The sequence below is a fragment of the Centruroides vittatus genome, unplaced genomic scaffold (assembly GCF_030686945.1).
Source record: "Centruroides vittatus isolate TY-2023 unplaced genomic scaffold, ASM3068694v2 contig_620, whole genome shotgun sequence".
In the NCBI taxonomy this organism is placed as follows: Eukaryota; Metazoa; Arthropoda; class Arachnida; order Scorpiones; family Buthidae; genus Centruroides; species Centruroides vittatus.
The window spans coordinates 2,365,062-2,390,405 of record NW_027122381.1 but is presented as its reverse complement, the minus strand read 5'-3'; the positions used below and the strand labels follow the sequence as shown (position 1 = coordinate 2,390,405).

Sequence of the window (25,344 nt, the reverse complement as noted above, 5' to 3'; positions counted from 1 at the left end):
GTTGTAGGAACAGTTTTAAAAATTTTTATAACTGATTTTTTTTTGTTTAAAAGAATTCAGGTAATTATATTTGAAGTAATTTTTTTTTTTAAGCATTTCTAAAACCTATTTTTTGATGTTGATTTTAATTAATAATAAACATGCATTAAACTGAACAGAATATAAAATGACTAAACCTTTAATTCATCTCCCAAAATCCAAATATTTTATAGAAAAACAAACATTTACAGCTATTTTTAGTAGCTGTCATTAGGTTAAAAATTCAAATTCTGTAATTGTACATTTATAGAATTTTGAAATTGTAATCTGATAATGGCCACTAAAAATAGTTAAACATTAATCTCCAATTAAAGATTTATACAAGAAATTAAAAGTTTACTCTAACTCTTATTAATATTAAATAAACCATTGAAGTATAATGTCAGTTCCTGTGTTGTATATCATAATCATTTATTCATTGAAAACTAAACAAATTGAATAATACTTTTTAATTCATTAATATCTTTATTATATGAAACTTTAAGGGTCTTGATGTGTTGTACACTTCAAGACAGTTAAAGTTTCATAATAAGTATATGAATTCATATATATAAGTACAATTCGTGTACATATTATGGACCCATACCAGTATGTTCTAATCTTTTTAAATAACTTTTTATATTAAGGATACTTCTGGCTAATTGTCTAGATATCATCTTTTCTAAGAAATTTTAATCACCTAAATTTAAATGATTATTTATTTAAAATTTGTTCTTCGGAAATCCGAAGATGTCGACGAAATTATCCAAAGCATTTGCTTATGTTAAAAAGTCATTAATGGATTAGATTAAATTAAATATTTTTTCATTATGATGAGCATAATTAAAATTCATAATGATTTGCATTTCTGATAATTTAGACTCTTAAAATGTTGTTTTAAATCCATATTTATTAATATATATAAATTACAAAGTTATTAGTAAATAAATGAATTCGATATTTATTAGATTGTCATAATGGAAGAAGATCGAAAGCTTCGAAATATGCCGTTTCATACTAATGTTAGAGGCCAAGTTCCTCCTCTTGTTACGACGGATTTTATTGTTCGTGACGAAGGTAATAACCGAATAGTTTTGAAAATGAAATTTTGTAATTTTTATGTTCTTTACTATTGTATGTTCTCATTTAAGAAACGTTATTTGGATTTTTCTTTTTATCTAACATATGTATTGAAAATTATAAGTTATTAGCAGGAACTTGTCAAAATCGACGGTTTTATTTAGTTACGATACAATCTACGAGCTCTCTCAAAATTTTGCATTTTACGCAAAAATCGTCGGTACGACGAGTGGTTTCCGGGTCCGTCCGGAGACGATTCACATCTATCCGTCCTTCGGTATCACGTGGCTTCTTTTAATTCTGTGGTGTCGATTTAGCATTATTAAGGCCGACCGACTTTAATCGGTCGGACTGGGGATTAATGGCGACGGTAGTGGTGGTCCACCTCGTAGCAATCGCTTTATCCCGGGCTTGGTAAATAAAAACTCTCGAACGTAGAAACAGTCAAATGTTCAAGTTTGCTCTTCTTTTTGTTGATAGGTTTGTTTGAGAAATCCATCAATCTGCAATAAGTAACAAATTGGACAGTTAGAATCATATCTTGGTCTCTTCTTGGAATAACAGTAAAATAAAAACAAAGATTAGTACTAAAATATTGACAAACTTATTTATTTATAAAATTGTGTTGCATTTTCTGGAATTGAAAAGTACACGAGTTTGTTACTAATAGATACTTTTTCTTAGATTCTAAAAATCAAGTTAGTCTAATTCAAAAATAAAATGATTATTAATTTTATTATTTAAATACTGTTGATAGTGTAAGTGTTCAAATTTATTAATGTTAATTAAAATACTGTTTGTATTATTTTTTAATGTGTAATTAGCAAAAAAGCCGGAATTTGGAATGGGGCGAGCGACGGTTTTTATAACAGTTAAAAAATCTAAGTTCCTGTATGAAGTGCAAGTGCCAGACATGTTTGTCCTGTAAATTTAACATTGTATTTTTGCTTCTCCACCACAGCCACCTTTTTCATTTCTGATTGCAATGGACTCATCTATGGGATAAGTTTTAACTTGATACCTGAACCATGCTTGTAGCCTCAGCTGTTTTCTGAAACAAAGCTGGATAGTATTTGAGGCTTGTCAAATTAAAATATAGATTTTTGTTCTTTACATTCGTCGATTATTTGATTTGTTTTTATTAGCTATTGCTTTTCAATTTGTTAATGTTTTGATTTCGATATTAAATTTAAATATTCTACACGTGAGATCTGTATTTGTGAAATGCTACGGGATCACCGTACGCTAAAAATACATAAACGAAACAATGAAGCAACGATGTAATACAGTTTATTACATGTATTGTATAAATGCAATAGAATCTTTTTATTGTAATCATTTTGGTACTCACCTATTCTGGTAAAAAACTGTAAGTTCGCCGACCTTTAGGGGGTGGGATCGTTAATCCCGCGACAGGATGGTCTAGGGTCGTTCGCGTGTGGGTGTGAGGGAGGATGACACAGACAATAAGTGTCTCACAAAGAAACCCGTTTATTTAAATATAAAACAACTCACACTATACACAGATCGTTACAAAGGTGAACGTTCGAACGTTTTTGTGTCGATGTGTTTCCTATCGTCGCTCGATAGAAGGTCCCGGGGCAGTGACTCGTCGGTTGGCGTCGGCGGACCTTTCGATGGACACCTTGGAACACCTCGTCTCCCTTGAAACCTCTCGGAAAAGTCTCTTGTCCTTCCAATTCGGCGATTACTTCAATCTCTCTTTTTCGTATTGTTCATGTTGATTGGCTCCACGTCCTTCCTTTCTCTCTTCTCGATTGGTTCCTCGCTTGTTACCAAGCAAAAAACGACCCCTGTTCGAGTCACGAGAAAGAACCACCTCGACAAATCTACTTGACACCCTCCGTTTACTCAGGATGGAAAGAATTGATGGAACTTTGAAACTTGCGCTCATATTTTCCCCATTGTTGTCTAGTCTGAGAGATTTTTGAAATTCAATGCTTTGATATGAAGTTCCTTTTTATAATTAACTTTTCCCTTTTTCCTAATTTTAATGATCTAAATTTCGTATACAAGCGATTTGTCAAAGGTCCATCTATACTGGAGGACATTCGTCTACAATCATTACTCATTACAATTATTGCGTTTTATTTTACATTAGGCCTTTTTGTCTTTCGACATCTTTCTCCTTTTTTTTCATGCGTCGCGGTTTCAAATGACTAACGCGTCTAATACGATCTTTGATCGGCTTTTGTTCCTTTTAACAATGGACGATTTTCTACATTCGTTTTAACAATCTTCTAATATAAATAATTAATGTTAACCCGTTTTTGGGACTTCACAGGGCTCCCCGCCATTTAAAAATGTGGCTTCGAGGCTAGCGACATTTTTCCTGGCGGCTCTAGAAGCTGTCAGTCCACGCTTCCGTCTTTCCGGAAGTGACATAACATCAACAATGGTCTACAGTTTTGTTGTCCTTTCGCACGTGTCTGATCTCACGTTACATTGAAATCGGGTGTGTGTGTGTGTGTGTGTTTTTTTTTTCAACATCTCATTCTCATTTGATCGTACAAAATTTCAATTGATTGATGAGTTCGTGTAACATCTCTTGACTTCTGTCAAGGTACGGATTATTTTGACAACATAAAATTATTATATATTTTTTTTTCATTTGGCGTTTGAGCAATCCATATCAATCCCTATGGTTCCAATTTTCTTTCAGAAGGCCGAAAAGGGGTTTGTCTGGTCGGTCTGTCACTCAGAAAATAAGTTTCTTTGCTACTTCCGGGACACGTGGACGTGTTGACTTCATGTCCGATGGTCACGTGTCTTCCGAGGTGCATTTCTTTTTTTTTCTTTGGAAGTTTCCGGTTTCCAACAGAATCTCGTCAAGTACTTTGGAGCGACTGTTCTCCATTTTGTACTAGACAAGGAATGAAAGGATGTCTGCAAGGACGGTGGGTGTCTAACAACCTGGTCATCCTCTGCAGGCAGCGCTTTTTCCGGGTGAATACATGACAGTTTCTGCTATCGGTTTCCGATGCAGATTACCGCAAATCAAGGTCACGTAGTCCTGAGGGGACATTTTCCTGAGGGATTTTGCTTGATTGTTTTTCACGACAATGTTTTTCCTGCTGAAGTTTTGTTTCAGATTCGGTTTCAATTTTTTCGGTTTTGATCCACGTGTGTGAATCTTGATTTCACATCTCATTCTTTCCAACAAAACATAATTCCTTTTCTCGACAAAGGTACAAAATTCAAAATTTCGTTGGCGACACATATCAACAAGAACGAGTAAATTTTTACAGTCTTTTCTCCATTATCTATCAAAAAGGTTCACATTACTAAAGTTCCGTTTACGCGACAATTTGTCTAAATGCGCACGCGTTTTTACATTGGACCTCACTCCATCTGGACGATGATATCCTCTCTTTCATAAGAAAGAGAAGCTACCATTTACAACTGGTGAATAATCCGATTGGAGTGTTAGGTGGCAAACGCGGGAGACTTTCAGTTTGTGGCATTTCGGACTCGTCCGCGTCTTGCACCATCGTCACTTTCGGCTGAACAATTCCCGATGATTTAGGGAGGACCCAGGGATAATCACTCACTGGTCCTTGACTTCGGAGTGCATAGTGGTGTGCAGGTGGCGACAGGGTCGGGGGCTGATCAGCCTCTGCTTCTCTGGTGGAGCTCGCGATATTTGTCTGTCTCTGCTGCAATGATTCGAAGATAATCTCATCCCAGGGGTCGACTGGTTCTATCTGTGGTTGGGCTACGATTTGGGGTGACAAATTTATGTCTTGCGCGTTTGTTTTGTCTTCTCTCGCCTCTGGTGGCGCAAATTCTAGCCTAGCGATCGCTGGTTTCAATCTGTTAGCATGTGTGTGCAATTTCTTTCCAGATTGGATGTGTTGTACTATGAAATCTACGGGACTCGTCTCTGCAATTATTCTGTATGGACCGTGCCACCTAGGGGCTAATTTCCGCTTTAAACCGGAGGGAACAACTACTTCGTTCACGAAAACTCTATCTCCGATTGAAAATTTATAAGGCTTATTTTTGCGCTGATGATATGTGTTCCTATCATTCGCCGCTTTCTCCGCTTGCTCTTGAGCTAACTTGTGAGCTGAGGTCATCCTCGCTTGTAATTCGCTCGCATAATTTTCGCTTATATCATATCGGGGTCTATTGGGTTCTGTCACTATGTCAAAAGGATAAGTCGGATCGCGTCCATATAAAAGGAAGAAGGGTGTTTCATTGGTGCTCGAGTGTACCGTTGTGTTGTACGCAAAGAGAGCATAGGGGATCATCTCATCCCAATTTCTCTGATCCGCGTCAACATAGTGCGTTAGAATGTCGATCAATGTTTTGTTCAATCGCTCGACCATTCCGTTACATTGGGGGTGATAAGCTGTAGTAAGAAGCCTTTCCACGCGTAGTAATTCGCAGACCTCCTTCATGACTTTAGAGACAAAATTTGATCCTCTATCTGTGAGCAATTGCTTTGGGACTGAATGTCTAAGAATAACTTGGGTGACGAACGCTTTCGCCACGGTTTTTGCGGTGATATCAGGCAAAGGGATGGCTTCTGCCCATCTAGAAAAATGATCAATGAAGACTAATAGATACTTGTTGCCGTTGTAAGTATTAGGAAGGGGACCCTGGATATCCAGCGCAGTGCGTTCGAAGAGTCTCGATACTCGAGGGAACGTCTGCAGCGGGGCTTGATGTCCATGTTGGGGCCTTCTCCTCATTGCACATTCCTGGCAACTATCACAGTAATGCGTAATGTTTTTGTTCATCTCAGGCCAAAAGAATTGTGTCTGCAATTTTTTTTTCATTTTTTTCGCGCCTAAATGTCCCGCACTTGGGATATCATGAAATAATTTTAAAACATAGTCGATCATGATTTTGGGTATGACCAATCTATCCCATTTTTCGTTTCTCTCGAGATTTTCTTTCCTATGATAGAGCGTATCATCCGCGTCTAAATAATAATTCCTAATGTCTGAATTTGTTCCCTGGGAGAACGGGTCTCCCTTCAGTTGTTGTCTAATCTGTTCACAAAAGGGGTCCTTTAATTGCTGCTCTTTTATTTGTGCTTTACTGTATATCGGTTGTATTTCGTCTATTTTCGTTATGGGCAAGCGGCTCAGCGCGTCAGCATTCGTATGCGCTTTGCCTGGTTTGTGTATGATCTCAAACTGATATTCCTGGAGCGCTAGGTTCCAACGACTTAGTCTAGAACTTTCATCTCTAACATTAATGAGCCATTTAAGGGGTCTATGATCTGTGATAATTTTAAACTTTTTTCCATACAAATAGGGTCTAAAATGTTTGATTGACCAAATTACAGCTAGACATTCTTTCTCTGTGGTACTATAATTCCTCTCGGCTGGTTTGAGCAACCTGCTTGCGTAAGCCACCGGAAGTTCTCCACGCGCATCTTCCTGCGACAACACCGCACCTATCGCAGTGTTAGATGCATCGGTTGCCAATATGAAGGGGCTATCGAAGTCTGGTGATCGTAGTAATGGGGCTGATATTAATGTTTCTTTTAACCTTTCGAATACTGCTTCATGGTTCTCGGTCCAATGGAATTTCTCATCCTTCTTCAGTAAATCGGAAAGGGGTTTCGAAATCCTTGCATATTGAGAAATATGTCGCCTATAGTAACCTGTCAATCCTAAAAATGCTCTAACGTCCTTCTCACTTTGTGGTCGGGGAAAATTTTTAACGCACTCTATTTTCGTTGGGTCGGGTCGGATGCCTTCTTCCGACACTTCGTGTCCCAAGAATTTTATCTGTCGTTTCAAGAAACTGCATTTTTTGGGTTTAAGTTTTATCCCTGCACTTGCCAGACGTTGAAAGACCAATTCTAAGCGCTCTAAGTGCGATTTGACGTCAGAACTAAACACTAGGATGTCATCCATATAAACCAGACAGATTTTGTGTTTTAAGCCCGTTAGTATCAAATCTGCAAGACGTTGGAAGGTTGCAGCTGCATTGCAAAGTCCCATAGCCATGCGGTTAAACTGGTAATGCCCTGACGGGGTACTGAATCCTGTCTTTTCTTTTGAGTCTGGGTCTAATGGTAACTGCCAATATCCACTTAGGGTGTCCATCGTGGAAAAATATCTTGCCTTTCCTAGTAAACTTAATGACTCTTGAACAAGGGGCAAAGGATAAGGATCTATTTTTGTAATTTTATTCAATTGACGGTAATCTACAACCAATCTATAGCCTTGCGGCCTCTTAGCGACCAATAAGGCCGGTGCTGACCAAGGGGAGGTAGACGGTTCAACCACCCCACTTTTAATCATATTTTCTACTAAATCGTCCATTATTTCTCTTTGCGCGTAAGGGATTCTGTATGGGGCACGACAAATAGGAGGGTTATTCCCTGTATCTATTTTATGTTCTATTAAATCACAATAGCCCAAGTCGAAATCATCTTTCGCAAACACGTGTTTATATTTGTATAGTAGGTCCAATAAAGGGGTTAGTTTGTCTTTTCCTATTTCGTTAAGGTTAAACAGATTTGCAAACTGAGCTCTAGTTAATTCATTTTCATTTGATCGCATCATTTCATTTCGCTCGGCCTCTTGCTGTGTTTCTTGTTCCGCTAAGACAAAAGTTCCTACTTTACTTCCCTTATTGATTTTTACAGGCCGCGTTTTTGTATTTAAAATTCTAACAGGTATTCTACCTTGCTTCCGGGTATTTACTAATGTACTCGCAACAAAAACTCCTTCTCTTTCAAAGGGTGTAGGTTCAACTACTCCTATCTGATTTGTCGCGTGTGGATGGACTTTTCCCTCTACAATAACCTCTGATCGCGGAGGAACGACGTAATCGTCTGTTAACGTCACTTCCTTTGGGATGTCCTCTCTCTGCTCTATGCTATTAACTGCTGTTTGTTTTTGTTTTTCCCGTCTTAAATTTCGCTTATTCTTTTGCACCCGTTTGTTTTTCTTTTTCATTTCCGCGTTTTTTCTAATTTTATTGTCTTTATTACTAGCTAAATTTTCATCATTTTCTGACGATGCTCGTGTCTTTGAGTTAGCCTGCTCGCTATTAACTTCAACGCTTTCCTTTGGTTTGGAACTGTCGTCGGTTTCTTTTATTTCGGTTAAACCCGAAAAGGTCACCGTGTCTCCTGACGGGAAACTAAGCTTCGCGTTCTTAACCGAGATTGTAACATCGTATTTTTCGAGAACATCTCTACCTAAGATTCCATCATTAGGCTTAGTAATCTCGGGGTTCACTACATAACAATCGTGGAAGAAGATCAAACGCCCGATTTGGAGCTTTAACCTGAACTTTCCGAATGTCTCGATAACATGACCGGTAACGCTAATTAACTCTACTGCTCTACTTTCAGCGCGCGGTAATTGTGTTATATCGGGAAATAGGGCTCTAGAAATTAAAGTGACAGCTGCGCCTGTGTCTATGGTCAGCTGAAGCTCTCTACCTTCTACCTTGCAAACCATTGTACAAGGAGGCAATTCTGTACTCCTTGATTTATTGATTCCTACTAATTGGGTTGCATTCGGACCTACCGATGGTTGATTTGTTTCGAAATTTTGTTCTCTAAACGTAACCGACGTGACTCTGTCCGAGTCTCGAGTTTGCCTATTGTCTACTGGACTATTTTCCGATGCGGGCAGCGCTAAAAATCGAGGGATAGCCACGTTATTCGGCGCGCGCTCCATCTCGAAGCTGCTTCCGGACCAACCCAGACCATAACAAGGGGGGTAAAAGGGTAACGGAACACCTTGTCCATTGTTTTCGTATGCAAATTGTCTAAATTGTGTAGGGAAAAAGGGTGTCGGTTCGGACCGATTCATTCTAAAAGGGTTCGGCAGATTTCTAACGGGGTTTTGCCATTCGGGTGCTTCTCGACTCTCTCTCCACCTCCCGTGATATTGAGGAGGAACCTTTCCTCCGTACCACTCGAGGGGTGTTGGCATGGACTCCCCGTGTCTTGCCCAACTAGGGTTCCTTGAGTGATAGTTCACAAATCTACTCCCACCTCCTCGCCAAGGGGACATCAAACTTTGTCCCCAGTTCCGATTAGAAGGGAAGCTGTAGCAAGGATATCGCGCGCGGGGTTGTCCTTGCTGGGCAGCGGGCTGTGATCGCGGGGGAAATCGATATGCTTCGCGGCGCGGGAGGCTCGGGGGATAACGCGGATTTCTCGTCTCATTATTTGTCCTTTCAGTTCCTTGTGTCCGGTTAACGCGTGAGGGTTCCTCTCTTGGGGACTTATTTGTAGGCTTGGGCGCTGACGGTTGATCGAGTCTTTTTCCTAAGGTTTCTAATTGCGTCGACAGTTGCGCGATTTTTGCATCGAGAGCCGATTCTCTCCGCGAATTGACATCTTCTGTCTGTGCGTCGTGACTCTCTACTGCATCGTCTATGCTGGCGACTACATTTCGCGTTTTTCCCACTAGCTGATCTATTGTTTCCTCGCGAATTGCTACTCTCAGCGCTTCCGCAAAGGTCGGAGGGTCATGGGTCATCACCTTCCTCTTTAGTTTATCGGACAGTCCATGCAGGAATTGGACACGCAATTTTTCATCCAGTTCCTGTTGCTGACAGCGCTTGATAACTGCGTTTTCCTGTTCATTTGCGCCTGCATGCTCTATCATTGTTGTGCTGGCCAGACTTTGCAATCGGACCGCGAATTCTTGTACCCTTTCGTCTCTTCCCTGCGCGCACGCATGAAATTTCTGGACCCTAATCGAGTAAGGCTCTTGATCAAATCGAGTGATCATCGAGCGTTTGAACTGCCCGAAGTCGGTCACGCACTTCATATTGAGATCGTGCCACGCAAAATCTCGAGCTATGCCTGCGAGCTTGCATTTCGCAATACTCAAGCACTGTCTAGGCGTCCATCCTGCTAGACTCGCGATCTCTTCTAGCGTGTCGAAAAAGTCCGTGACACGTCCTGTTTCACCCGCGAAGGTCGGGATCATTCCTCCGAACGCGGAAAAGGAGGAAAGAGAACCGCTATTGCCACCGTCCCGAGGTCGCGTGGGGACACTTGCGTCTGCCTCCATTTTTCAACCCACTTTGAAAAAAAATTTCTCTTGTCAGCGTAACTTACGGAAATTTTGGTGGGATTAAAATATCCCAAGCTTCTGACACCAGTGTAAGTTCGCCGACCTTTAGGGGGGGATCGTTAATCCCGCGACAGGATGGTCTAGGGTCGTTCGCGTGTGGGTGTGAGGGAGGATGACACAGACAATAAGTGTCTCACAAAGAAACCCGTTTATTTAAATATAAAACAACTCACACTATACACAGATCGTTACAAAGGTGAACGTTCGAACGTTTTTGTGCCGATGTGTTTCCTATCGTCGCTCGATAGAAGGCCCCGGGGCAGCGGCAGGTGCAGCGACTCGTCGGTTGGCGTCGGCGGACCTTTCGATGGACACCTTGGAACACCTCTTGTCTCCCTTGAAACCTCTCGGAAAAGTCTCTTGTCCTTCCAATTCGGCGATTACTTCAATCTCTCTTTTTCGTATTGTTCATGTTGATTGGCTCCACGTCCTTCCTTTCTCTCTTCTCGATTGGTCCCTCGCTTGTTTCCAAGCGAAAAACGACCCCTGTTCGAGTCACGAGAAAGAACCGCCTCGACAAATCTACTTGACACCCTCCGTTTACTCAGGATGGAAAGAATTGATGGAACTTTGAAACTTGCGCTCATATTTTCCCCATTGTTGTCTAGTCTGAGAGATTTTTGAAATTCAATGCTTTGATATGAAGTTCCTTTTTATAATTAACTTTTCCCTTTTTCCTAATTTTAATGATCTAAATTTCGTATACGAGCGACTTGTCAAAGGTCCATCTATACTGGAGGACATTCGTCTACAATCATTACTCATTACAATTATTGCGTTTTATTTTACATTAGGCCTTTTTGTCTTTCGACATCTTTCTCCTTTTTTTTCATGCGTCGCGGTTTCAAATGACTAACGCGTCAAATACGATCTTTGATCGGCTTTTGTCCCTTTTAACAATGGACGATTTTCTACATTCGTTTTAACAATCTTCTAATATAAATAATTAATGTTAACCCGTTTTTGGGACTTCACAAAACTGATAGTCTTATTAATTTTATTCAATATTATATTTAGTGAAAATTCTGGTTTTATTAAGTCTGACATTAAAAGGCATGTTTAAAGCAATTTAAGAGATGTATAACTTAATAATAATTAATGAAAATTTATAAAATTATAATGTTTTTATTATAATTGTCAGTTACAGTAATAATTATTATAATTACAAGTTTTGGAACATGCTAATTCTGATAACATTAAATGACTGCAGAGTCTACAGTAATGCTACTGGAATGTTTATCTCTTTTTTTGTCTGAAACAAAAAAAGAAAATTAGGTTACTCCTGGAACTTTCCATTTATCAAAAATAATCAAAAAATCTGTTTTTGATGTAATGATCATCTATACTTCTGATTCAAATGTATGATTTATGCAAATTCTTAATACCTTATTTGCTGGTAAAAATAGTTTTTCTCAGCAGATTAGCTGTTGAGAATTTGCTATTTTTGTGTTGAAGGTGATTTCCAGTATTCCAAGATATGCAATTATTTGAATTTATTGTCAGTGAAACTATTGCATGATTTCATATGAATATAGTTATGAAATCATATAGTAGAAAAAAAGAGCAATAATACACATTTGTTGTATTTTTACTATTATGCTTTTTATGTACTGTGTATGTGTTAGTTGTTATCTGTCAACCAGTTACATAGGCCGTATATGTTAGATCATATTTTGTAACAATTATTTACAAATTTATAAAAATAGCAAAATGCATTACACATCCTTGCATCATAAAGTTGTAATTATTAGTTATAAATATAAAGTATTTGGAAAGAAACATGCATATTTATTATAGAGTATGATTTATTCAAAACTTTATGAAAAATAACAATGTGTGTATTGCATAATATATTGGTAACAAATCTGCAAGACTAAATAGTACTTAGGAGCTCTTGTTTAGCATTATGGTGGACTCTAGAATGAACTTGAGGTTTGAGTGATATCCAACATGAAGTTTGACTAATTGCTGTTTGGAACATTAGCCAGCTTTTCATCAGCTTGTGTATCAATTCCTGGTTTGGTTTTTTTTTTTAATATGCCATCCATTGGCCTAGATCTTTTATTTGTCCAAAATTGCTTAATTGGTTGAAGTTAGGGTATATTTAGCAGGTTATTTTTTTTAGGCAAAAATAGAGTTGCTCAGTTTTGCATAAGTCTGATATGCAATAATGAGCAGTGGTCAGATTGGCCCAAAAACATATCCTTCATTGTTTGTATAGTGCTCTTCTCAATTCATTCAGTTAATAACACATATTTACTCCAATTTGCCCCTTTTTCAGGTTTTAGTATCTCTGAAAAATGGTGCATCTTAGATTTGATGAATTACGTTATAATTAGCAACATAGTCTTATTTCTCTGACACTAATTTTATTGCATTATTTTAATGATTTTATTCATTTAATATTGCCATATGAAATGTTTTTAGAGGTCAATTTAACTGTCTTGTTGATCTGTCCCAGTAACGTCGTATCTACGTGGATAAAAATTGTAGAAAATGTTGTTCGACACTCTTTCCAGGAAATGTTATATTTCTGATGTTTTAAATGTCCTAAGGTTGATTGCATGTGGAAAGATGAAAAAGAATGAAAAGTGAATATATTTCCAACTTTGATGCCAAAGAAGACAGTGATATATAACTTAAAAATTTTTAAATTTGTCTTGTCTATTTCTTTTAAAAAAATTATGGATAAGCATGAAGAAATTAAAGTGCATCTTAGACTCCATGGTGTTTTATATTTGAATAAATACAGTTAGTGTTTTAGTTTATGGCTCCTTTTGACTCCATTGCAAAATACCTTTGATGGACCTTTGGGTCAAAGTATAAACCAGGCAGGCCAGAAACTTTCTCCAAATTTTGCCTTATTGTGCAATCTTTTCTTGTCCTTTCATATTTCTTCTTGTTTATAAAGTTAGTTGTAGAAAGAATGAAGAGGTGGGAAAGATTATTAATACTCCATGTAGGCAGTGGTGATATTCGGCGGGTTCGCACAGGTTCGGCCGAACCCGTTGTTAAAATTTTCAGTTTCCTGAACCTTGTTAAACACACGGAACATTTCTCAGTGGGTTTGTTTTTTTAAAAAAATATATTAAAATATGCGTATTATACTCTGTAATACTACTAAACTAGAGCCTTATATCCCGTTCATACCGAGCATTTCAATCTAGATTGTGAGCAAGGTCAGGGAGTATGTCTTGGTGCAATCTCTCTTGACCGTTTCAATCGAGGTTTAATCGCGATCGATTCAAGAGAGTTCTTGAAAGTAGATCCAGTGATAAGAGAGAGCCCAGAATGCCATGTGCGCGAGATAATACAAGATGGCTGTCGAACACGTGTCGGGGCTATGGACAGCGAAAGAAAAAGTATAATGTATCTCGAGAGATGATGACACGTGTATTTTTAGAAGCGCCATTTCGCGGTAAAGATTACCCCTGCCTAAAAAAAAAAGAGGGGGGTCGACAGCCCTAAAATATTAACGTTATCTGTCCTACACCCATGGCTCGTTATGTGGGAACGCCGGGGGGAAGACGAAGTCGTACCCCTTTTTGTCGGCGAACAGGTCGGCAAGACCCACCCCACTGTCAAGGATGGCTAAATTTATTGCAATATCCCGTTTTATCGGGATCGGTAATTTAATTGTCAGGTCGAGTGGAGGAAGTGTGGGGTCGTCGATAAGAAAAACGGCAATATCCGTAGTAGCAGGACAACACAGATAAGATTTATTAGAACAGAGGATCGAGTACGTCGATGTGACGCATTCCGTTCCTAATCGCGGGAGAGAGAGAGCTCACAATTGTTAGGGGATTCATACCTCTCGGTTATCGCTTATGATCGAGAAGGTTCTTCGGGTCGGCTGAAGGGTCTTCTAGCGTCTTCCCTGGCGGTAAGCGGCAGGATCGGCTTCGAGGCGGAGGCTCCGGCGTCTGGAATGGCCTTCGTATAGGACTCGGGTCAGCGGGTCGTTCCCCTTCTTCCGACCTCTTTCTTAGATATCTTCCCCTTTATATACCCCCGGTCCCTTCCGTAACGATCACCAATCGCGATGGAGGGTGGTGACTTGAGTTCCATGACTCAGGTGGGATCCGGAGAAGGAGGGAAGCGGGTTTGACGGCGGAAGACTGTACATCCTTCGAAACTTGATCGTTATCGCAAATCTCGATCGTTATCTCCCGAGGGGATTTCAAATAATGAAAATTTAAAATCGGACCGGCTCAATTCGGTCCTCACAGTTACGTTAACGGTACCTGCCCACTGATTGTTAGATATATGGTTGCAAGAAAAGGTATTGTATATATTTCTATTCAAAACTTCCATTTCGTTTGTCGGTGATTGTCAGGGAAAAATTTTCTGCTAGCGAACCCCTTGTTAAATATTTCGAATATCACCACTGCATGTAGGTAGTAGTTGTCCATGATTAAATCAAGTGTGAAAGAAGCCTGTCTGTTATCTTTTGAAGTGATTGGACAGAGATTGCTGCCATTGCTTTTATTTTTGACCTGGGTTTGTTTCTAGTGAAGGCTTTTGCCTTTTCGTCATATATTTGATGTCAAGCATTATACTTTTCATAGTTTGATTGATATTCTTTTTCTTTTGGTCAACGTTGGTATTGAGGGCATACTTTAGGCTTTACATCTTTATTGTCCAATTGTACTTCTAGTCAACCCAAACCAGCTTTCTACTACTATCACAATGTTTTTCTAGTCTACTCAGGGTTTTTTAATCCCATCTCTGTTTGAAACTAGCAGTCACAGAATGCATAATTATTGAGTTTTTGACAACTAGATGAAGCTTACAGAAAACACTACTTTTTGCAACTGTCTTTCTGTTTATCTCCAGTTACTGTGATAATTCTGAAGAAAATAACAATATATCTAATATCAGTTGAAAACATATGACTTCTATATTCTAATATACAAATTAATTTTAGTCTCCAACATGTCATGAATTGAAAACACATTGAAATTTTGCACATTGATATTTTATCATCAGTAATGGAAGAAAATAAAGAAAATGTCATTTTAATGATTGATTGATTTGAAGAATTTTATTATTTATAATCCTTTAACCAAGAAAAGGCATTTAAAAGAAAAATTGTCTCAACATTTTTAATAGATTTTAAATTTAACTATTAACAGAATTATTAACAGATTTGTTAAATGAATATAATGAATATTATATACTATTAAGTGTAATTTTTGTCTGATTAATCCAGCAATTATTTAGCTTTCATATAATTATCAGGCTTAGGGATGTTTATATATGAAAATACACACATTTACTCGATTTGATTACAGGAGCCCCCCTACTTATGAACTGTCAGTCTTACAATTTGACTATGTCTAAAATTTAAATTTTGCATGAATTCTGAAGTTCTCTTACTGATTGTGGAGTGGTGTTGAAGTCAGTCTTTAGCCATTAATCAGGGATGCACAACCTTTTCTGAAGAAGGGCCGGGTTAGGATTAAGTTTACCGACTGGGAGGGCCGGACCATTTTACAACCCTCTTTGTCGACACAAGGAGTCTAATTACTCTAGCCGCCGACAGTGTCGATAATCGCGGGAAGTTTACGACTCGACGGGGTTTGAAATAATTATTAAATCCAAAACTTTTTAGTGCAGTCGGCTTCCTTTTAGTCGTACGACTCTATTCCGGCTATTAATTTTCTTGGTCCGACGTAATAATTAAAAATTTTTTCTATTGTTAGTCTATGGAGAGACTTTGTTGTAAATAATTGGTTGTTATAGCTTTTGTACATTCCTTTTACAACTCTGATTGGTATTTTCTAGTTTGAATGACATTAGGTTGATGAATAAGCAACTTTTCAGAAAAGATGACTCAAATTTGATTATACCAATCAAAATCTATAATGTAAACAAATGCTAAAAAGTCATTATTTTTGTGGTTTTCGGCACTATTTTCACTTATTTTTATGTTATTTCACATTATTTAGACGAATAAGCAAATTTTCCGAAGCATAAAATTGAAAATTTCTTACCAAAATAGAAACTTCTCGATAGTGTTGGAAATGACGTTCTAACATCATTTTATTCTATTTGATTCTTCTAAAAATCATATAATACTATGTATTTGACTTAAAATATTCGAAATCTAAACCAGAAAGTGTGTTAGCTAGAAATAGAACTTCAACCTCTCATTTCTCACCTCGGGGAAAGTCATAAAACAGTTAGGTGCTAATGACTTTGTGAAAGGGAAGAGGTTCTACACTTAGAAACTTCGAAAGAAGGGATTTGGCCCGTACCGTCCATCCCCACACAAAAGACCGTATTGAAAGAGGGCCGTACGTGGCCCCTGGGCTGCAGGTTGTGTATCCCTGCATTAATAAATACTAATTCTTTATTAAAAATTTATTGTGGATTTATTTCTATTGTGTGTTGTCATTTTTTTCTTTTCGTGCAAATTCTGATGTTTCAATGCGGTTCGTGAGCTGGTATCAAAATCGGTAATTTTGGAGTAATGGAGTTTTTTGCTAATGTTTGCAATTTTTATAAAGTTTTATGATTAGGGTTGCAAAAATGCGATCAAAATGTAATAGTAAATCTAGCAGTGGAGATAAATGCGAGAACTATGGCTTTATTATCATGGAAACTTTTATCTGATAATTAATTTTTCACACCAGATTCTTACTTCTTTCATGGAAACTAAACTTGACATTATGAAACTAAGTGCATTGGGTATAAAAACCTGCATTTGAAACACCTGTAATAAGCAGTAGCAAGCAGTTAAATGAACATAATGTATTCTATTAAGTATATTGAAGGATCAAACACTAACAATACTTGATTATTCTGTGTTCAAATGTACAGTACTTTCTAGGTTAGTTTTCGACTTAAAACAAAACCTTGGAAACCTGACCTGTTCATAACTAGGGGAGCACCTGTAATTGAATGTATTTTCATTCATAATTACTTTTGTTTTTATATTTTTATGATTTTAGAAAGAAAAAGTTAAAGATCTGACATATATTGATAATTCTGAATGTAACATTTAAATTTTAATTGATAACAATGCATATAGTATTTATTTATATTTTAGAATATAATAAAAAACGTTTTAATATTGAAATTATAATTGTCATAATTTAGGTAATAGCAGCCCAAAGTTTCTTTGTTCTACAATTTATAATGTACCATGTCAATATGAGCTGCTGAAACAGTCATACTTACCTTTTGCAATAGTTATTACACCATTTTCAAAACTGCACGACCAAGAGGTTAGTGAAATTTTCTGTTACATTAATTAATAAATGTTGATGATATCAGTTATTTAATTTGCTTTATTTCTATAAAATTAAAATATATTTTGTATTCTTATTTTTAAAATAAAATTATATTGTTTATAGATTCCACCTCCAATTTCTGACTTGGGAGGTTTTGGACCTACAAGATGTAATCGATGTAAAGCTTACATGTGTCCATATATGAAATTTATAGACGGTGGAAGACGATTTCAATGTGCTTTTTGCGATGGTTATACGGAAGGTAGTTTTGTTGTTTATTTTAACTAATCGGTTTTTATGTTCTCATTTACTCTATAAGAACACTTCAAAATCATAATCCAGTTAAAAGAACAAAAACATTTATTAAAAAACAAAACATTTTCAACTTTCATAAAGGCCATCCTCAGGTTCAACTGGTAGAACAGAAAAATCAAACAACAACATATACAGGATGATTCAAAAGTTACAGAAATTTTAAAAAATCAATAACTCTTAAACTATTTACAGTAAGATGATGCAATTTTCACAGAAATGCTTAGAAAGAATTGGGATTTTTTTGTGTGTAATGTAACTATTTTGGTACTAAAATTTTTATTACACCTAAAAATATCCCGTTTTTTTCCTAAGCATTTCTGTGAAAATCGCATCATCTTACTTTAAATAGTTTGTGAGTTATTGATTTTCTTTTTTTTTTTTTAAATTTTTGTGACTTTTTGAATTGCCCCTGTATTTAAAAATGTTCCTTGCATAAGAAGTTTGAATGCACAGGGAGAGTAGTAATATATTATAAATAAAAACGAAAACAGAAGAAAAATAACATATACAAAAAAAATTTAAATAACTATAGATAATAAAAAATAATAAAAACCAATAAATGTACTAAAATCAAAGTGCTTATAAAAGTCAACACGGTTGCTAAATGCATTCAAATACTGCCCTCCGGGCATGCAACGCACGAGGCGCGTCCCTGCTATCGATAGCGTTCCTCTCGAGATAGCAGTGTATATCTCGATAATCTCGAGATATTTTAGACGTGACGGTAACGAGTTTCGACGTAGAAGGCGAGCTCTATCAAAACGAACGTCTGCATCTCCATTCAAATGGAGATGCATTCAGTTTTCAATTGATAATGATAAAATTCCTATAAATTGGAAACTGTTAAGATACAGTTAAATTTAAGTATTGTAATATTTTCCATTTACACAATATAAATAATGTTCTGTTTTGGTAATTTTAAATTATTAAAGAAATTGCAGTTTTTTTATTTAAATTAATAAATATTTATTTTATTGCATCATAATAAAACATTTTATTAATATTACTGCCATTTTCCTTAAATTCTAGTGCATTACATGTTTGTATAATAATAATAATTAAAATAATTTTTTATATAAGATGAAGTATTTAGTATAGATAACCAATAACAGTGTAACAGTTGAATAATCATAATATTTAAATTCATCTTTTTAAGTAAAGAACTAAAATAATTTTACAAGTTATTTATTTACAGTACCTCAAGAATATTTTGCATATTTGGATAATATGGGTCAACGTACTGATAAATATCAAAGACCAGAACTATGTTTAGGTTCTTATGAATTTATTGCAACCACAGATTATTGCAAGGTATGTTTAATTTTATTAAAGTTTTATAGGACAAGAGATAAAATTTTTAATATTTCTTATCTGCATTTTAAATATCATTTACAAAACCAAACTTTCTTCTGATAATACTTTAAAATCATTATCATTTAATTGTAAATATAAATGTTTTTGATCTGGTTTTTGTTTTTCAATTATTAACAAAATAGAAAAGCTGGCAAGAGCTCTTGTTCAAGTTTTCGTTTTCCAGCACTTAAACAGCAGGTTAAGGGGACTAAGAAGGAGGTCCAATAGTTTTCAATTATATTATGATATAAAATTTAAATAACAAATGCTTAAGAGGAATAAACATGTTAAATTGTGAGAAATCATTCTCTTTAAAAGAATATTTAAGTTTAAAAACACTGAGACAGATTAGGGCAAAGATAAAATTGTGTATGGTGATTTTTATTACAAAAGTAATTTTTATATTATTTATTATAAAAAAAAAAGCATAATGCTTAATTTTTATAGTAGGGATGCATTTTTAAAAAAATTCTAAATGCCAACAATGAGAAGTTTTTATTGAGTCAGACTCTATGTAAGATATGACACCCTCTACCCATTCTCTCCTTTTAACCATCAGAATTTAATAGCATTGATTCCCCATATGCAGTATATTAGAAATAATCATGCCAAATTTCAAAATTTTTTGTTTGTCCAGTTCTAATATATAATTCAAAATAGATGCATATAAATGCATAAATACACAGAGAATTTCTTTTCCTTCATCCTGGAGCATCAAAATGTCGAGAAATGAAAAAAGGGGTGTCAAAATTTGACCAATTTTCATATTTTCCATTATATTCTATATAACTAGGAAAGTAGAAAATATTATTTATAAACAGTTTTTGTTTTTATAATATATGCAATGCTAATTTATTTTATTATTAAACTAATGTAATAAATTATTGATATTTAGCCACCATTTAATTTAAATAATTAAAATCTTAATTACTTATTCTATAAAAAAATTGTGCATATACTGTTTACACAGCAACTTTTTTTAAATCTCAGTTTATTATTAAACTTATATTAATTCCCAAAATGAATGGTAAAAAATATAAAATAGTGAATGAACTGCAACTGTAGTTATTCAAAATTCACACAAACATCTTTGTCTGCAGCAAAAACAGTTTAATTATGAATGTATTTGATTCTGTATTTTACTTGAACATATTCAAGTAAAATACAGAGTCAAATACAAGAATTAAAATACAAGATAAATAAGTAAAAACAAGATCAACTGATGAAAGAATAGAATAACATAACCAGCATTTGCTGTTTCAAAGTGCTTAAATTAAATTTAAGAAATTAAAACAAAATAATAAAAATAAAATATGATAAATAATGATAAATACAAATATAAATGAAGAAATAAATAACAAAATTAAATAAAAAGAATACATAAGTGAAAATATAAAATAAACTAAATAAACAATGCAAGTAAAAAGGGGGAGAATATCCTGTGAACAAAGAGAGAAAAGAGTGTCAAGGTTATCCAATATGCAAATCTTAAGATCTTAATTTTCAGTACATGGAAACTATTTTATATGCAATGTATGCTCTGAGTAGAATAGCTTATATCCCAAAACATTCACTTCTTTTCAATCTTTTACCCATGTATTCCTTTTTCCTTTTCATTCATGGGATAATATCCCTTTCCCTTTTACTTGATTGTCTATTTAGTTTATTTTATATTCTCACTTTTATGTATTTTTATATTTCTTATGTAATATTTATTATGAATTTTTCATTTAATTTTGTTATTTATATCTTTATATTTGTATATATTATATTTTATTTTTATTTTTTAAATTTAAATAAACTGATATCCACTTTTTGAAAATGTTTGTTGCATTCTATCCTTTCATTTTGTTTGATTCTGGATTTTACCCGAAGAGTCTAAAAAGGGCCAAAAATGTTAGTAATTAAATTGGTTTGACTTCAAACAAAGGTTTTTGTGTGAATTTAAAAAATATAAAGCATTTAAATACAGTTTTAAAAATTGGAATGGAAGATACCAAAGCAATAATGGCAAAAAAATATGAAGAACTAATATTAAAAATGATGCAAACTGAGTTAATATTGAAAAGCTCAAGGAATATAAAGTTATGTATATTGTGTTTTCTTGCATATAACCCATTAGTTACATGTGTGTTTAAAAAAGGAAATTGAAAAGATGATGCAACTTGTGCAATGGGAATATATACTAATTTTTAAATTGCAATTACAGTAGAGCGTCGATAAGTGGAACCAATTGGGGACTGGGGTCCTTCCAATTAATGATTTGTTCCAGATTCCGACTTTGTACGAAAAAATACATTAACCTGTCCGATGTTCAAATTTTTCTCCGTTGCATATCGCTTCCTGTTGAATTTTTCTCCATTGCGTATCGCTTCCTGTTGAATTTTTCTCCATTGCGTGTCGCTTCGTGTTGAATTTTCGTTGATTTTAAGCCTAACGAAAATTTTTATAATAATCATCGAGGCTATCGTATCGTTAAAAATTATTTCTGCATTTTGTACAAACAAAATAAATATATTAAAAAATATAAAAAACATGAAAATTATACTTTAGAAGTAAATTTAGTATCAAAAACATTCGATTCGGCACGACACAGTCCGACTGAAAATCGTTCCACTTTCCGGCCATTCCACTTACCGACGTTCCACTTATCGACGCTCTACTGTATGAGCTTGTATCTGTGAAGCAATGGTTGCTTCACAGTTGCAGGGTATATTATGGGGCATGTTTTGCAAAGGTTTTATTTTTGTTCTAGCAATTTTCTGCAGGATGCACAAATGTGCAGTAGTTTCAAAAACTGTTAAGTTTTATGAAGTTAAAGTTGATTTTGCAACTTTTTTAATTTTGAAAATTGCATTTTCTGTAACGTAAACATAATTATATATATATATGTGTGTGTGTGTGTGTGTGTGTGTGTGTGTGTGTGTTGTGTGTAAAAACAATTTTGAATTTATAATTTATTTTAATCAACAGAATGAAAAATTTCCAAATCCTCCTGCTTTTATATTTATAATTGATGTATCTTACAACAATATAAAGAATGGAATTGTCCAGTTATTGTGCCAAAATATGAAATTGTTGCTAAAAGAATTGCCAAAGTAAGTATAAAAAGATTATAATTTCAACAATTAGAGTAATTATAAATAAAATCTAGAAAAATAGATAAGTTAAAATATCTTTTGTATTAAAATTAAGTACAAAGAAAAATATTTTGATATGACAAGCTTAATTTTCTGTGTGATCACTTAAAGAAAGAATAATAATGTAACATTGGCATACAAATTGGCATAAGTATGTAATGAATAGTTTAATTATAAAATAAATGTTTTTGAACTAGAATCAAACTTCAGCTTCATTTTTATATGGAAAAAACATTATAACATTAGAATATAAACAATGCAATTTTAAAATGCAAAAATTTTTATGGTGCTTGCAATATTATAGAAGTTTTCGTCTTTAAATAAATAATTTGAATTGTAAAGAAATTAAAATTAAATGAAAAAATATTACAATGAAGAATTGTCTTGTGTAATATTATAGATTAGTACGAATATTGATAAACTGGCACTGGAATATTATGATATAATGTAAATTTCATTTAATTTCTTTCTCTCTATTGACTTTTGGTCTTGATCCAAGGATTGGATTTTTTTATTTCCAAAACGTTTTATAAAATTAAATGTAGATATGGCTTCTAAACTTCCCAGAATTTTATTTTGAGTAACTGGTAACTAGAGTATGAGTAGAGTTATTTATATTTATTACAGCTGACTATATAATCTAACATCAATTCTTCTCCTTTATCACCTGTCACATATATTGGAATTAGCTATTGAATACTCACTATTTTCAAATTAGTTTATACTCTGAATAATGAATCAAGTATATAAATGTTAAATATTAATGGAAACATAGACAATGTATTTAGTGTTTCCTCTTTATGGCTTTGCTAATATTAAAATTTACATTGCCTTTATATCATTATTTATAGTCTTCTTACTTATTCATCATTATTACTGAAATATGTGAATTTTTCATTCAAATAATTTAAAACATGCCATTAATATTCTATAAATTGGAATATTATTTGGTCAAAAAGTTTGTTTATAAATAACTTGATCAAATCTTTGTCTTGAAACACAATTGTTTGTTACATTACGGAATCCTCACTTAGAGTGAGGATCAAATTTTACTAATGTCTTCACATAAAAATGGAAGAAACAAAATTATAGATTAAATGATGACTTTGATATTTATAGGCATTTATCATCAGCAAAAACATCTATAGAATGCTTGAAAGAGGAGTATAAAAATATTACAAGAACAGAGATCACAACATCAAGAGTTCATGTTGGAATAAATATAGATAGGCCATTCTTTAGTCATGGAGAATCATACAGTACTTAGTGCTATCAAGATGTAGGTCAAAGGTCTATAACAAAAGTGAAATAAAAAATGTCTGTTAGAAAGAAGTTTTATAGAAAAGGTTTTTTTTTGTTTCCATTAAAATTATTACCAACTGGCAGGTAGGCCAGGCGTTGCTCGGGCAAAAAGTAACGATAGCGATAATTAAGATTATTACTTTATAGTCACAAAAGAAAAAGTGTAGTTTCATCAACAAACTAAGTATTTCTAAAGAAAGGTCAAATTTGAAAATCGAATGTTCTAATATTGTTTGATTTTCACGACGTGTTCTGATTATATTGTTCAATTTTCATCGAATGTTCTAAAGAAAGGTCGAGAAAAATCGAACTAATGTGTTTAAATTTTAAAATTGAATATGTTCTAACATATTACTCTTTTTCTTTCTTTCTTTTTTTTCTCCAGCGCTGGTAAATCTTGCACGTCTCTTTCTCTTGTTCTCCATTGTTACATAACACTTCCATTGTTACTTAACACTTACATTGTTACTTAACACTTCCATTGTTGATGGAAGTGTTAAGACTTAATCCTGTCCCTCTCCCCCTGTCAAGAGGAATTTCGAAAAATCCCTTCTTAGTGTGCGTTCTCGTGACGTACCCTAACTGTGTACCAAATTTCAACTTTCAACTCCTAACCGTTTGGGCTCTGCACTGATTATTATTATGTTGGGTTAAGTGACATATACTGGTTATCACCGGTGGCTGTGTACTATGCCGGACCAAAGTCAAGGCATAGTAAACAAAACAGAAATTAAAGAAGTGTATCAGTGTGTGTGTCTGTATTCAGGAATTTTCTCACAATATGACATGTATTCAATATAGTGGCCTTCTGTAGTGTGATGTATGTGTTTCTATTCAATTGTAATGTGCCCAGGCTTTTGTGTAGTGTGTGTGGTATGACACCTGTACAGGAGAGAACAACAGGTAAATAAGCACCCTATCCATCTTCCACAGATGCCTTATTTCCTGGGCGAGTTCTGTGTACTTGATAATTTTTTCAGTGCATGCGTTTTGTACATTGTGAGTGTTTGGAATGGATATGTCTATAATGTATTTGATTTTATTGTGTTTGGCAATGAGTGTGATATCTGATCTGTTGTGGTAAATTGTCTTATCTGTGATTATGGCTCTGTCGTAGTACATTTTGTACATGTTTTCCAATACTGTCTGTGGAATGTATTTGTAGTATGGTTCGTGGATGTCTACTAATTTGTGTTTCTTCGCAAGCTCTTGGTGTATTATGTTTGCTACTTGATTATGTCTGTGTAAATAATCTGTCTGTGCCAAGAGCTTGCAACAAGAGGTGATGTGTTGTATAGTTTCTGGCATGATGTGACATTTTCTGCATGTGTCATTTGTGAGTGTTGCATCTTTGAGTATGTGTTTTCTGTAGTTTTTAGTATTTATGACCTGATCCTGTATGGCAATCATGAATCCTTCCGTCTCCCCAAAGAGGCATCCCCGAGCTAACCAGCTGTTTGACGCAGTTTTGTCAACAAAATCCTGGGCCAGATCATAAGGATGCCTGCCATGGAGTGCCTTTCGAGCCCACGATTGCTTAATGGTGTCTATGCTTTTTATATGTTGTGTTGTGTCCATATGATGTGAGTGTAAGTTTAATGGTGTGTTATTCGAGTCTGCTAGAGTTACTGCTTTATGTAATTGTGATGTTTCTTGTTTTTGTAGAAAAACTCTCGCAGTGACTGTATTTGTTTGTAGTGAAGGTTAACTATGTCAATCAGGCCACGTCCGCCATCTTTACGTGGAAGGGTTAATCTTTCTCTGGCAGATTTAGGATGATGTTGTTTATGCTTATTAAGTGTTGTT

General features: G+C 34.8%; 1 protein-coding gene across 2 annotated transcripts in view; it reads left to right on the top strand.

The window, feature by feature from the left end:
* The window catches only part of LOC136979443 (protein transport protein Sec24C-like), an 80,010-nt gene that overhangs the window by 16,603 nt on the left and 38,063 nt on the right, over window positions 1–25,344 (top strand). For both annotated transcript variants that reach the window (XM_067275446.1, XM_067275447.1), the window contains exons 4-8: window positions 987–1,095; window positions 17,295–17,422; window positions 17,552–17,690; window positions 18,939–19,054; window positions 22,070–22,194. In XM_067275446.1, coding sequence (XP_067131547.1) covers window positions 987–1,095; window positions 17,295–17,422; window positions 17,552–17,690; window positions 18,939–19,054; window positions 22,070–22,194 — 617 coding nt within the window. The remainder of the gene's footprint in view (window positions 1–986; window positions 1,096–17,294; window positions 17,423–17,551; window positions 17,691–18,938; window positions 19,055–22,069; window positions 22,195–25,344) is intronic.